Genomic DNA, 16,318 nt, shown 5'->3' on the forward strand with positions numbered 1-16,318 from the left:
GAGCTGTTAGAACTAAAAAATAGGATAACTAACAGAAACTTACTGGATGGGCTCAACAGCAGAAAGGAGGGGACAGAGAAAAGAATTGTCAAACAAAAAGATAAAAGAATAGAAATTACTCGATCTGAACAATAGAGAGAAAATAGACTTGGGGGGAAAAATAAAGAACAGAGCCTCAGGGATGTGTGAGGCAACAAAAAAAGTTCTATTTTGTGCCTTTGGAGTCCTAGGAGGAAAAGAGAAAAGAGAATGGAGTAAAGAAGTATTTAAAGAAATATTAGCTGGACATATCCCAATTGGTCAAAAGATACAAACTTACAGACTCAAGAAGCTGTGGTAACTACAAATAGGTTAAGCCTAAAGAAATTCACACCAGGAGACCTCATAAACTAAAACTAGTCTGAAAACTACAGATGAAGAAAAAAAAAAATCTTGAAAGCAGTGAAAGAGAAAGAATACCTTAACTATAGGGGAAAATAATTAGAATGATAACAAATTTCTTATCAGAAACGATGGAGGCCAGAAGTAAGTAGCACAACATTTTTAAGTGCTAGAATTAATCTAGAATTCTATGTTTAACAGAAATATCTTTAGGAATGAAGGGGAAATCAAAACATCCCCTGATGAAGGGTAATAGAAAATTTTTCATCAGAATCCCTACTATTAGATTGCCTAAAGAATGTTTTTTTAACAGAAAGAAAATTATAAAAAGTAGAATTTTGTGATATCAGAAAGGAAGAAAGAGTAAAAATATGGGTAAAAACAATAGACTTCTCCTCTTGAGTTCTCTAAATTATGCTTGATAGTGAAGCAAAAAGTTTAACACTGTTTGATGCAGTGCTCAATGTATATTCAGAAATATTTAAGACTATAATAAATTATATATATAATGTAAAATGAAGAGCCACTATTTAAAAAACTACAGAAATGTAGGAAAAAACTGTATAGGTAAATCAACATGGAATTAAATAAAATGTTCAAGTAATTCACAGGAAGGTAGGAATATTCAAACAGAGAAACAAAAGATACAGGGAAAAACAGAAAACAAAAATACATAGTGGCAGAATTAATTCCTAATACGTCAATAATTACATCAAATGTATATGCTCTAAACATACCAATTAAAGATAGATTTTCAGGAAATCCATTAAAGTAAAAGGATTAAAAAGATACATCGTGAAAACATTAATCAAAAGAAAACAGGAGTGGTTATATTGAGGGACAGAGAGGAATATTACATAATGATAAAAAAAGGCGATCAATCCAACAAGAAGACATAACAATCCTAAAGGTGTATGCACCAAAAAACAGAACTTCACAATATGTGTAGAAAAAATTGATAGAATGAAGAGGAGTAATACACAAATCCACAGTTATGTTGGAGATTTCAACACCTCTTTCACAACAGTTAAGTGGAACTACTAGATAGAAAACCAGCAAGAATATAGAAGAACTCAACAACACCATCAACCAAATAGCATGTAATTGACATTTATAGAATATTCCACCCAATAACAGTATACACATTCATTTTAAGGACATACTCTGACCATAATGGAATCAAACTAGAAATCAATAACTGATAGTTAACAGGAAAATCTCCAACACTTGAAAACTAAACAACATACTTATAAATAATCCATAGATCAAAAAGTCTTAAGAGAAAAATTTTAAAAATACATTCAACTGAATGAAAATACAACATATCAAAATTTGAGGAATGAAGCCAAAGTAGTGCTATGAGGAAAATTTGTAGCACTAAATGCTTATAATAGTAAATAGGAGAAGTCTCAAATCAATAATAAGCTCCCATCTCAAAAAAACTTGAGTACAATAAAACCAAAACAAGAAGGGAGGAAATAATAAAGATAAGACCAGAAATCAATGAAATTGAAATGAAGAAAACATTAGAGAAGATCACTGAAAGCAAGAGCTGGTTCTTTGAAAAGATCAATAAAACTGACAGACCTCCAGGTAGACTGACTAGAGAAAGAGAGGGAGAGAATGGAAGACACAAAGAACCACTATCAGGAATGAAAGAAGGCATGTCATTATAGACCCTGTGGATATCAAATGAGTAATAAAAGAATGCTACAGGCAACTTTACACACATAAATTTGACAACTTAGATGAAATGGGCCACTTTCTCAAAAAGCATAAACTATCACAATTCACCTAATACAAAATAGATAATTTGAATAGTTCTACATCTATTAGGAAAATTGAATGTGTAATTTAAAAATTCCCACAAAAGAAACCTCCAGGCCCAAATGGTTTCACTGGAGAATTCTACCAAATGTTTAAAGAAGAATTAACACCAATTTAACACAATCCCTTCCAGAAAACATTTCCCAATTCATTTTAAAAGGCCTGCATTATTGCCCTGATACTCCAACAATACAAAGACAGTACAGAAAAAGAAAACTACAGAATGATGTCCCTCGTGAATACACACCTTGAAAACCTTAGCAAAATTTTACAAATAGAACTATACACCATGACCAAGTAGGATTTATTCTAGGAATGCAAGGCTCATTGATTATTTGAAAATCAGTTGATGTACTTCACCATATTAAAAGGCTGTTGTTTTTGTTAGCTGCTGTGGACCCAGCCCCTAACTCATGGCACAACATAATAAAACACTGCCCGGTCCTGCGACATTCCCGTTATTGCTTGTGGCTTGGACCGTTGTGATTCAGGGAGTTTTCATTGCGTGATTTTTGGAAGTAGATCTCAAGGGCTTTCTTTCATTAAAAGAGTAAAGAAAAAAAAATGATTATAACTTTTTTAAAAATGCATTTGTCAAAATCCAAAACCATTCATAATAAAAATGTTCAGAAACCTGGAAATAGAGGGAGACTCAACCAGCTCGAGTTGGTAAAAAAAATCTACAGTAACATCATGATAGTGTAAGACTATTCTTTCCCCCTAAGATCTGGAACAAGGTTAAAGATGCCCTCACCACTTCTATTAAACACAGTACTGTAAGTTGTAGCTAGTGCAAGAAGGCAAGAAAAGAAAAACCATACAGATCAGAAAGGAATAAATAAAAATGTCCCATTTGCAGCTGGAGGAGCCCTGGTGGTGCAGTGGTTAAAAGCACTTGGCTGCTAACCAAAAGGTCAGCTGCTACGCAGGAGAAAGCTGTGGCAGACTGCTTCCATAAAGATTTACAGTCTTGGAAACCCTATCAGGCACTTCTAGTCTGTCTTATAGGGTCGCTATGAGTCAGAATCAACTCGACAGCAATGCAGCAGTGGGTTCGGTTTTATTTGCAGATAACACGATGGTCTATGTAGAAAATCTCAAGGAATCTACTAAAAAAAACTCCTAGGACTAATGAATTTGTTTAGCAAGCTTGCAGGATACATGAGAATAATATAGAAATGAATTGTATTTATATATACTAGCAATGAACATGTGGAAACCCAAACTGGTCTTCAGGTTTAATGCATAATCTCAACAAGACTTTTTATAGATATACACAAGATCATTCTAAAATTTTTAGATGAGAATGCAAAGAAACTAGAAGAGATAAAACAATTAAAAAAAATTTAAATCACTCAATCCATTTCAAGAATTATTTTTAAGTTGCAGTAATTGAGACTGATATTGGCTAAGGGATAAGCACAGAGAATAGTGGAGCAGAATAAGAGAGCCCAGAAATAATCCCATACAAGTGCAGCCAACTGATTTTTGACAAATGTGCAAAAGCAGTTTAATGGAGAAAGGGTAGTCTTTTTAACAAATGGTGCTAGAGCATTTGGGTGTATGTAGACAAAATATCAACTTTGACCTAAACCTCATACCTTCTATAAAAATTAATTCAACTTTGATCATAGATTTAAAAGTAAAACATAAAACTTTCAGAAGGAAATATAGGAGAAAAATCTTTGGGAACTAGAGTGAAGAGTTCTTAGACATAACAAAAAATAATGATCCATAAAAGGAATAATTGATAAATTGTACTCTCTCAAATTTAAAAAATTTTTACTCTGTAAAAAATACTATTAAGAGGACACTCTACCAACTGGGAGAGAATACTTATGGACAATATGTTTTACAAAGAAGTTGTATTTATAATTAAAGAACTCTCATAACTTGATAGTAAAAAAAAAAAAATAGCAAATGGACAAAACAGATGAAGAGACATTTCACCAAAGATGATATATAGATGATAATTAGACACATGAGAAGAAGTTCAACATCACTAGCCATTGGAGAAATGTACAATAAGACCAAAATTAGATACCATGTGATACCTATTAAAACACTGAAAATAATTTTAAAAATATTGACAATATCAAATAATGGTGAGGATGCAGAGAAACTGGATTTCTCATACACTGCAGGTGGGAATGTAAAATGGTACAGCCACTCTGAAAAAACTATTGGGAAGTTTAAAAAAAAAAAACAAAAAACTAAATATTCACTTACCATGTAACTCAGCATCACACATTTGGGCATTTCTCCCACAGAAAAGGAAACTTATATTCCCATTTTTCATAGCAACTTTATTAGTTTTATGAGTATGCAAAACTGGAAACAACCAAAATGTCCTACAACTGCTGAATGGTTTAACGGACTGTGGTACATCCTCACCATAGAATACTACGCAGCAATAAAAAGGAATGAACTCAATACATGCAACTTGGATGAATTATGCTGAGTGAAAAAAGCCAACCTCAAAGGTCATATAATGTATGATTGTATTTTTATAACACTATTGAAATGACAAAATTATAAAGATGGAGAAAAAAATGAGTGGTTGCCAGGGCCTCTAGATATTGAGGAGAAGGGAAGTGGATGTAACTTTAAAGGGATAGAGATCTTTGGGATGATGGAATAGCTGTATATCTTAATTGGATTATTTCTGACCAAAAATGTACACATGTGATAAAATTACACAGAACTATACAAACACGTATTTTACTGATGTCAATTTCCTCATTTTGATATTGCACATATTGTGTAATATGTAATCATTTGGGGAAACTGGGTGAAGCGTATGTGGAATTTCTCTGTACTATGTTTGCGGATTCCTGTTAATCTATAATTATTTCTAAATAAAACGTTTTAATAAATGAATGCAACTTTTTTCACTTTCTTCAGTGCCAAATTGCTTTTTCCCACTGACACTCGAATGCTGTGAAGACACCAACTCTATGTTACAGTCAGTTTTTAAAAGACAGATTAATAATAGAATATACATCGAAGCTTTGGAATGAGGCAGAGATAACTAGAACCAATGAGTTGAACAAGTTTATAGTTATGATGAATGTTTGGACCTTTACAAAACAGAAAAATATATAGAAATTCTAGGCTATTTTAAAATTATTCTGTACTTCCAAAGGGCCTTCTTTCTGTGCTTTCGTGATTCCACAAACTTTTAAAAGGGTAAATTAATCAGTGTTAACTCTGTTTAATTGATATTGATCATCATTGGCCAGTGTTATAATATTTTTGGAGATACAGAAAATGCATGTGAATTCAAAACTTTTGATATGATAAATACCATATATTAAATGGGTGATAATGATCACTAGAATGTAAGCAAAAAATTAATAAAGTAGCCAGCATTTATTGATAACTTCTCATCTATTATTCTCATTCTGAGGAAATTGTGTCATACAAATGTTAAGCAACTGTTCATCTTTGTATAGTTTTGTTGTTGTTGTTAGGTGCCATCGAGTCAGTTTCGACTCATAGTGACCCTATGCACAACAGAACGAAACACTGCCCGGTCCTGTGCCATCCTTACAGTCATTGTTATGCTTGAGCTCATTGTTGCAGCCACTGTGTCAATCCACCTCGTTGAGGGTCTTCCTCTTTCCGCTGACCCTGTACTCTGACAAGCATGATGTCCTTCTCCAGGGACTGATGCCTCCTGACAACATGTCCAAAGTACGTAGAACGCAGTCTCGCCATCCTTGCCTCTAAGGAGCATTCTGGCCACACTTCTTCCAAGACAGATTTGTTTGTTTTTTTGGCAGTCCATGGTGTGTTCAATATTCTTTGCCAATACCACAATTCAAAGGTGTCAACTCTTCTTTGGTCTTCCTTATTCATTGTCCAGCTTTCACAGGCATATAATGCGATTGAAAATATCATGGCTTGTGTCAGGCGCACCTTAGTCTTCAGAGTGACATCTTTGCTCTTCAACACTTTGAAGAGGTCCTTTGCAGCAGATTTGCCCAATGCAATGCATCTTTTGATTTCTTGCCCTGCTGCTTCCATGGCTGTTGATTGTGGATCCAAGTAAAATGAAACCCTTGACAACTTTCAATCTTTTCTCCATTTATCGTGATGTTGCTCATTTGTCCAGTTGTGAGGATTTTTGTTTTCTTTATGCTGAGGCGTAATCCATACTGAAGGCTGTGGTCTTTGATCTTCATTAGTAAGTGCTTCAAGTCCTCTTCACTTTGAGCAAGCAAGGTTGTGTCATCTGCATAATGCAGGTTATAATGAGTCTTCCTCCAACCCTGATGCCCCGTTCTTCATATAGTCCAGGTTCTCGGATTATTTGTTCAGCATACAGATTAAATAGGTATGGTGAAAGAATACAACCCTGACGCACACCTTTCCTGACTTTAAACCACTCAGTATCCCCTTGTTCTGCCTGAACAACTGCCTCTTGATCTATGTAAGGGTTCCTCATGAGCACAATTAAGTGTTCTGGAATTCCCATTCTTCGCAGTGTTATCCATAGTTTGTTATGATACACACAGTCAAATGCCTTTGCATAATCAATAAAACACAGGTAAACATCCTTCTGGTATTCTCTGCTTTCAGCCAGGATTCATCTGACATCAGCAATGATATCCCTGGTTCCACGTCCTCTTCTGAAACCGGCCTGAATTTCTGGCAGTTCCCTGTCGATATACCGCTGCAGCCATTTTTGAATGATCTTCAGCAAAATTTTGCTTGCGTGTGATATTAATGATATTGTTCTATAATTTCCAGATTAGGTTGGATCACCTTTCTTGGGAATAGGCATAAATATGGATCTCTTTCAATCAGTTGGCCAGGAAGCTGTCTTCCATATTTCTTGGCATAGACGAGTGAGCACCTCCAGTGTTGCATCTGTTTGTTGAAACATCTCAGTTGATATTCCATCAATTCCTGGAGCCTTATTTTTCCCCAATGCCTTCAGAGCAGCTTGGACTTCTTCCTTCAGAACCATCGGTTCCTGATCATATGCCACCTCTTGAAATGGTTGAATATTGACTAATTCTTTTTGTTATAATAACTCTGTATTCCTTCCATTTTCTTTTGATGCTTCTGGCATCGTTTAATATTTTCCCCATGGAATCCTTAACTATTGCAACTGTAGGCTTGAATTTTTTCTTCAGTTCTTTCAGCTTGAGAAACACCGAGTGTGTTCTTCCCTTTTGGTTTTCCATCTCCAGCTCTTTGCACATGTCCTTATAATACTTTATTTTGTCTTCTCAAGAGGCCCTTTGAAATCTTCTGTTCAGTTGTTTTACTTCATGAATTCTTCCTTTTGCTTTAGCTGCTCGATGCTCAAGAGCAAGTTTCAGAGTCTCCTCTGACATCCACCTTGGTCTTTTCTTTCTTTCCTGTCTTTTCAGTGGCCTCTTGCTTTCTTCATGGATGATGTCCTTGATGTCATTCCACAACTCGTCTGGTCTTCGGTCACTAGTGTTCAATGTGTCAAATCTATTCTTCAGATGGTCTCTAAATTCAGGTGGGATATACTCAAGGTCATATTTTGGCTCTCATGGACTTGCTCTGATTTTCTTCATTTTCAGCTTGAACTTGCATATGAGCAATTGATGGTCTGTTCCACAGTCGGCCCCTGGCCTTGTTCTGACTGATGATATTGAGCTTTTCCATCATCTCTTTCCACAGATGTAGTCAATGTGATTTCTGTGTGTTCCATCTGGCAAGGTCCATGTGTATAGTCGCGGTTTATGTTGGTGAAAGAAGGTATTTGCAATGAAGAAGTCGTTGGTCTTGCAAAATTCTATCATTCGAGCTCTGGCATTGTTTCTGTCACCAAGGCCATATTTTCCAACTACTGATCCTTCTTCTTTGTTTACAACTTTTGCATTCCAATCACCAGTAATTATCAATGCATCTTGATTGCATGTTCGATCAATTTCAGACTGTAGCAGCTGATAAAAATCTTCCATTTCTTCACCGTTGGCTCTAGTGGTTGGTGCGTAAATTTGAATAATAGTCGTATTAACTGGTCTTCCTTGTAGGCATATGGGTATCATCCTATCACTGACAGAGTTGTACTTCAGGATATATCTTGAAATGTTCTTTTTGATGATGAATGCAACACCATTCCTTTTCGAGTTGTCATTCCCAGCATAGTAGACTATATGATTGTCCGATTCAAAATGGCCTATACCAGTCCATTTCAGCTCACTAATGCCTAGGATATCGATGTTTATGCATTCCATTTCATTTTTGATGACTTCCAATTTTCCTAGATTCATACTTCTTACATTCCAGGTTCTGACTATTAATGGATGTTTGCAGCTGTTTCTTCTCATTCTGTATAGTTTTACATAATTGAAAAAAGGTTATGTGCAGTCTGCAATGTGAGTTTGTAATAAGTTTGTTTATTGTTACATCTACTAAGTGTTGAAGCTAGGATTCTGAACCCAGATGTTATTTTTCTAGAGCTTACTCTCCTAAGCACTCTATAGTATTACTTCTCTAAGAATACTGTTTTAAAAACTCTGTTAGAAGTAGGTTTTTTGTTTGTTTTGTTTTGGTTTTGTTCCCCCCCGCCCCCGAATTTCATAAGGAGCAATTCTAAATCGTTGCTTCTTATGTTCAGGGTACTCAGTATGGGTACTTAGCTTCTGTGATGATTCAGTAAATCTTCTGAATATTGTCACATTTTGTTGCAAGTGGAAGTGTGTGTTTTTCTTTCTATTTTGTACCATTTCATGCCATATCTTAATAGTTGGAGTCAGAGAACGCCTCAGCCTAAGACATGTAAAAAATGGCCACAGATATTTGAAGAGAGAAGCGTAGAATAGAGAACAGCACAGATTCTCCGTTTGCCTCAGCCTGAGGACGTTGAGAAATGAGTATGAAGGAATCTGTTATCTTATTTTACAGTTTGCAGACTGAAGATCGAACCAGAGGTTTTGATTGGAAGGACAGCAAACTTGTTTTTTGTAAAGCGAGACATTGTAAAGTGACTAGCCTGTTTGCTTTTGGAACATTTAATATGCTGTTTTCTTGTACCATCCTATAAGCAAAACAACTGGCCTTTCTCTAGGATAATTGAATAAAATATGTTATGAGAAGTCTATAATCAATTGAAACTAGCTATTTATTGTCTTAAAGGCAAAATATAGATATATGGGCAATACACACAGTATATTATTACAAGACACAAACATATTAAAAATAAAAAAAATTTTTTTTTTTTTAAATTTTAGGGCCTGCTAATTCAGAATGGGATAATTAAGACATTCACTAGATTTATTTGGTATCTGATATACTTGGATATGTTAATGGAATTCATCCAATGTCCACAAGTAAACAGAATCACATATAAGGGAAATAGGATATTGAGCATATATTCACTCACGGAGACTTTCAGTCTTCCTAGAGCTCTTCCCATTTATTTCAGTATAACTTTAATACCGTAAATGCCCTTTGATTAGTCCTTAAATGTGTCTATAGCACTTTTTATCTGCTATTTTCAAAACTGATTTGCTCAGCATCACCTGGGCATAAGGAGATGCTGGTTGTGATTTACCAAGGACCAGGTAAGTGAACTCCCAGCCTGGGCATGCATCATAGGTCATTCTTGTTGGCTTCTACCTCTCTGTAGCTCTTTAGTGTCTCTGTCACTAGACACTACTGAGAAGTGACTGATGTGATTTCAGGAGCATGTACTGTGGTGTGTTGGTTATCATGGAGCACAAGGATTTGAAATCCCTCATACGCCAAGAGAGGCAGCAATCACTATTACTTTAATCATAAAGTTGTGTGTTTGTGTGTTTATATGCATGTATAGCTTTTTTTCTTGGTTATAAGTACAAATATAAGTTCATCTTCCAAAACAAAAAAAAAAAAAAAAAATCCGAAACCTATTGCTGTCGAGTTGATTCCAACTCATTGTGACCCTGTAGGACAGAGTAGAGTTTCCAAGGAGCCCCTGGTGGATTTGAACTGCCAACTTTTTGGTTAACAGGCATAGCACTTAACAACTATACCACCAGGGTTTCCTCATCTTCCAAAGTATTTATTAATTTCAAACAAATGTTGAAGGGCATAAAATAGCCAATTAATTAACCCCTTCCTGTTGGTCCCATTCATGATTTGACATCATTAAAAGACTAGAGTGCCTGGTTAATTACCTATAATATAGTAGTTCTTAACCATTTCTTGGGTCATATATAATTTGATAAAGCTACCTCTAAAATGCTCATTTCTCTCAATCTCTCTCTCTCACCACCCCCCACATACACATACTCTCATGAACAGACATGCATATGTAACATACACACATGCAAAGTTTTGCATACAATTTGAGGTATTTCATAACTCCCCTGAGGTCCAAGTTTAATATTTCTGCATAGGTAGCCTAAAATTTTTGTTAGTAGAAGTTAAAGACATGCCTTCCCCATTTGAATTATTATTAACAGCATTATATCTTTCCTACGGTGCCATTAGCAGAGCCTGAGCAGCAGAGAGACCAGCTTTCTCATCAGGGAACAACCAGGGGTAAGCAGCACTCAATATTATACTTTCTTGCATGGACACAAATGGGTATCTTTTCCGTAGCATGCAATGATGATGCTGTCTTTCCCAGTTCACAATTATTTTTCAGGTTCTTATACATGGTATTTGAGAATTTACTAGTTTGGTTAGAAAAAAAAGTAACAGCAGACATATTAATGAGAATGGCACATAAAATGTAACATTTTGCTTATATTTTAATTTCCCAGTTTTACAAATGAGAAAACCAAGGGTCTAAGGAATTTTATGACTTAACCAAGGTTATCAGCATGTATTAGGGGCAGATCCTGGACTAAAACTCAAGTTTCTGAGACCTAGTTCAGTATTCTCCTTTACATGAATCTTCTTACCTATAAATACTTACCTAAGAATAATCATGAAGAAGTAAGATTTATTTAAAAATGAAATTTGAATATCAATTAAAAGGATAATAAAGATATTAAAATTTTTTTCATTGTTTTCCTAGTGATTAAAATATGCTTGCTTGTTCCCATTCTTTGCTGTGGGAAATAGAGTTATATTCTACTGACAATTTCAGCATAGATGATAATTTGCCTTCCACTAGATTACTGATCTTTAGTATTCTGGTATGATGGTTGTAGGATTGGTGAAATTATAATAATGGAAGTTATGTTAGTTTTTATGTATTTACTTTTATTTTTGATCATGTGAAACATTTACATGATTACAAAGTTGAAAACCACAGATTGAACAAGGTTTTGTAAAACCTGAAACTTTATAATTTTGGTGACGCTCTTTAAGAAAATAATGCAAAAATACTCTATCTTAAAAGTTTACAAAAATATTTGACCATGACTACAAACTGCTAGAACCCATTGCCATCAAGTCAGTTCTGACTCATAGCGACCCTATAGGACAGAGTAGAACTGCCCCATAGCGTTTCCGAGGAGAGGCAGGTGGACTTGAACAGCCAACATTTTGATTAGGGGTTGAACTACTATACCACCAGGGTTTCGAAACTGCTAGAGTCCCTCCTAAATCCTTGGAAGGGGCCAGTGCAAGTCAGAAGCCCTAAAATTTAGACTGCATTAGCTTGAAAATAAATCTGTCTCATGTTGATGCTATGAAACAAAGCATACTCAGAGAAAACTTTCTTCCTTTCTCTCTCAATTCTTCTCTAGTAACCATTTTTATTTGGTCTATCCTTCTAGCATTTCCTTTCTTTTAAAAATATAAGTAAATATATATCTGTGTATTTGTAGCTATGCACATACATGTGTATGTTCAAATTCTCTTTGCTTCTTGCACTAAAGGTAGCATGTTGTATATTCTGTTCTGTGCCTTGGTTTTTTACTTAAAAACATGCTTGAAGTTAGCTCTGTATTGTGTGTAGATTTCTTTCTCATTCATTTGTATCCTGCATAATATTCCATTGTGGGGATGTAGCATAGTATATTCAGTCAGTCCCTTTATTGATGGACTTATGAGTTATTTTTAACCTTTTGCTATTACAAATACTGCTGTAATGAATACCCTTGGGCATTGATCTTAAAGTATTTTTGCCAATGTGTCTTTGGGATAGAATCATCCTAAATGGAATTTCTGGATCAAATAATAAATGTATATGCAATTTTAACATATGCTGACAAATTTCCCTCTGTTTTGCCAATGTTTGAGAGTGCCTATTTTTCCACAGCCTCACCAGCAGTGTGCTGTCGTCCTTTTAGATTTCTGCCTATTTGATAGTGAGAAATGGTATCTCAGTGTAAATTTTCATTTGCATTTCTTTCATTATGAGTCAGATGTCCATCTTTTTATATATGAATGGTTATTATTGATTTTGCTGGATCATCCTGTTTTATATATATATATATATGTATTTTTTTTTCTCAGACTGTTAGGTTTTGTTTTTTTTCTTGATTTTTAGTAGATCTTTATATGTTGGAAATATTATCCCCTTGCTGGTGACATAAGTTGCAAATAACTTCCCCAATTATGTCATAAGCCGGTAATTGAAATTTTAAATTCTAAATCACTTTAGAATGGCTTGTGATATTTCACTATGTTGACATTGTCTTAGGTTAAATAGTAAGTTGTTAAAATAAACAGTATTTTTTAAATAAAATTCTTACTTTAGAACAGTTTTAGATTTGTTGAGAAGATGGTACACAGAATTTCCATATCCTGAACATTCATTTTCTCCTATTATTAGCATCTTACATTAGTAAGTTACATATGTTACAATTAATATTGATCCATTATTATTAACTAAAGTCCATACTTCATTTAGATTTCCTTACTTTTTATCATTATAGATTATTTTTTTCTAAAGTTTTATGCAATGGAATCATATGGTATAAACTTTATGGCTGATTTTTGGTTTCTTTTGCTCAGCATAATATTTTTGAGATTCAAGTAAAACTCCAAGTGATACTGATGGATTGACTCTTGTTGAACACATGAGTAGTTTTTTTTTTTTTTCTTTTTTATTGCTGAGTAGTATCTCATTGTATGGACTTACCAAAATATGTTTATTCATCTGTTGATGAATATTTGGGTGTTTTCAATTTGGGGACCATTGTGAATAAAGCTGTTATGGACATTTATTTAAAAACTACTTTTGTTATAGACATATATTTTCATTTCTCTTGAATGATTTCCTAGGAGTAGAATTCCTGGATCATATGGCATATAGAAAGAATATGGTAACTTTACGTGAAACTTTATATGAAAATATATGTATATATGAAATTTTATATATAACTTTACATGTTTTGAAAAATGCTCGTGCCATTTTTTACCTGCAGTGTATGACAGTTGTAGTTGCTCTACATACTCACCAGCACTTGATGCCAGCTGTTAATTTTAGTTATTCTAATACAAAAAAAAATTTTTTTTTAATGAGTGGGTAGCAGTCCCTGGGTAGCACAGATGGCTAAACGCTGGGTTACTAGCTGAAAGGTCAATGGTTCAAACCCAGCCAGAGGTGCCCGGGAAGAGAGGCCTGATGGTCTGCTTCCAAATGGTCACAGCCTTGAACGCCCTTTGGAGCCCGGTTTCACTGTGACGCACATGGGGTCGCCATGAGTTGGAATTGACTAGATGGCAACTAACAACAATGACAAATGAATGGGTAGCGAGATCTCCTTGCAGTTTTAATTCTGATTTCCCTAATGAATACTGATGTTGTACTTCTTTTCATTGGCATTTTGGCCAGTCATGTGTCTTCTTTTGTGCAATGTCTGTTCACATCTTTTGTCCATTTTTAAACTGGGCTTGATCATCTTCTGACTGACTTTTAAGAGTTGTTTATACATTCTGGATGTAAGACCTTTGTCAGTTGTATGTATCGCACATATTTTCTGCCAATTTGTGGCTTGTCTTTTCATTTACTTAGCAATGTTTACAAAAGCAATTTTTAAAAATTAAGATTTTTGCCATTATTATGTTAGCCATATATTTTTCTTAGATGCCTTTTGTAGAAGTCCATTTATCTTTTTTTTTAAATGGAGAAAGGGGCCCATGAAGGCAAACATGCCTTGAGCCCATGAAAGTCATAATGTGGCCCTACGTGCCCCTCCCCCCCAGTATATGACTATTTCATTTCTTTTAACAAATCTTTTACGAGTGTAGGGGAAACATCAGAGAAAAGCAGTAGTTGTAAATCTCATGAAAGGTCCCAAGAAAATTAAAGTGCTGTGGCAAAATGTCTAGGTCAACAGATGAACATAATTTAAAATATACTTTTAAATAAATAACAGCAATATTAGCTCCTATTTTGTAGGTATTTTGTTAACAAAAGAGGAATTTTCATTCCAATAATTACCAGTAACTTTGACCTCTTCAACTTATTCTAGGAAAACAATAGGAATTTAAGCCATTTATTGATAATATTTTTTAGATTATACGTCTTTTCATTATACTATAAAATGCACACAATGCTTGCTTTTTTTGTGCCATAGGCTTGTCGTTCTTTCAAATATTGATTATCCAAGGTATTTTTAGGTAAATATTGGCCATGGTAAAAGAAGATTGAAGACAACTCAGCATTTAAATAATTGAATGATTATTCCTTTTTTCCAGTGTTCTGTCTCTCCTTTCTTTCTTAATTCAATTCCACAATTTTTTTTTTAAATTTAAAACCACTGTTTAGAGAAACTTTTGAAGTCTCCTCTTTCCCTTTCCTTTATTCTTAATTGTTTTCTTCCTATTTTTCCTCTCTTCCCTTCACGCTACCCTTTTTCCCCTTCCAACTTTAAATGTCGCGTGCACACACACACACACATACACTCACAGAGTGATGATGCTAAGGTTTTGTTTGTGTGTCTGTTTTTTGGAATCTTCCTTTTGTTCCTGTGTATGATTTGCTAACTCTCTATCGGTTGCTTCACAGACTGCTAAGCGATACAATTTGTTCCTGAGGCGGCGTCTTATGGTAAAACCAGTGCCGAGTGATGTTGCTTATGCTTTGGATGGCTGCAGTGATAGCCTGGGTCATTTTTCTTCCTGAAAGCCGTTGATTTTTGAGGGGACCTTTTCACTGATTCCTAGTCCTCAGGAAATTGAGGTTTTGAAATGATGTTTCTTAATCTTTTTTGGATGTGATGGAAGCTGTGGACCCTCTTCCTAAAAATGCACACATACAAGTAAAATTTACATACAATTTCTGAGGGTTATGAACCTACATAAGGAATCCAGGTTTATGAACTTCAGATTAAGAAACTGATTCAAACAAACGGAAGCCACCCAGATGTTTGCCTCCTGGCAAACAGACATTTCTTAGAGCGAACCAAATATAAACGCATAGAGATATATGCACTGCAAAGTACACTCTTAATGTCTCTCCTTGAGCCAAATAAAAAATGATGAATTTTAACAATATGCGATTATAATATAGCAAAATTATCAGTGTTTTCTGCCCTAGATGGCTTCAACCAGTTTTCGTTAACAGTCTTAAGACATGTATCTCATGGTAACTTACAAAACTGTCAGTGATTTTTTTTTTTTTTAACTTAACAGTTTATAGTGAGGGCATAACGTAACGATAAAAATTTGGGGTTCCTAGTTAGCCCTTTGGCTTTTAGGCAAAGGAAAGTAAATATACCTATTTTGACTGAGCACTCAGGAAAATAATTGGAGCAATTATTTTTTTAGCTGCTTTGTCTATTTGGTAGTCCTAAGACACTCCGAGTGTGATTTTTGCCAATTTCCACGTGTACATCTGCCCCTGGAGCTGCTCTTTGTAGATTTAGCCTGTCTGAACAACACGAGCACTTCTATACACGTTAGTCGTTTAAAAAAGCAAAACCAAACCAAACAAACAAACCAAATATAGCTATCACAGACTTAGAGCAAAAGAAGTATTGTTTTCTTCTCTACTTTTATGCTTTAATTATATTTCATCTAATGAGGATATTTTCTGCCTCAATATGTTTCCACAGTTTTGGTAAATGTCATAAAATATGTTTATGCTATAGTGATTTTCAAGAGTGCCAATGCTTTATTTCTTTTTGTTTTAGTGATCAGTTTTTAATCAAGTGTAGCATGATAGTTTGAGTTTTCTCAGGTTCTCTTATTTTCTTTTAGGAAAAGGGAAGTGAATATGCATCTTCTAGTTGGG

The 16,318-nt window shown here is 34.7% G+C and overlaps 1 protein-coding gene across 2 annotated transcripts in view; it reads left to right on the forward strand.

Annotated features, from left to right (window-relative positions):
• ANO5 (anoctamin 5) overlaps positions 1–16,318 on the forward strand; it is a 98,138-nt gene that overhangs the window by 14,322 nt on the left and 67,498 nt on the right. Inside the window, exons 3-4 of one of the 2 annotated variants that reach the window (XM_049890715.1) lie at positions 10,672–10,722; positions 15,092–15,133. In XM_049890715.1, coding sequence (XP_049746672.1) covers positions 10,672–10,722; positions 15,092–15,133 — 93 coding nt within the window. The remainder of the gene's footprint in view (positions 1–10,671; positions 10,723–15,091; positions 15,134–16,318) is intronic. The other variant, XM_049890716.1, reaches the window with a different exon arrangement.

Source organism: Elephas maximus, chromosome 7 (genome assembly GCF_024166365.1).
Source record: "Elephas maximus indicus isolate mEleMax1 chromosome 7, mEleMax1 primary haplotype, whole genome shotgun sequence".
Lineage (NCBI taxonomy): Eukaryota > Metazoa > Chordata > Mammalia > Proboscidea > Elephantidae > Elephas > Elephas maximus.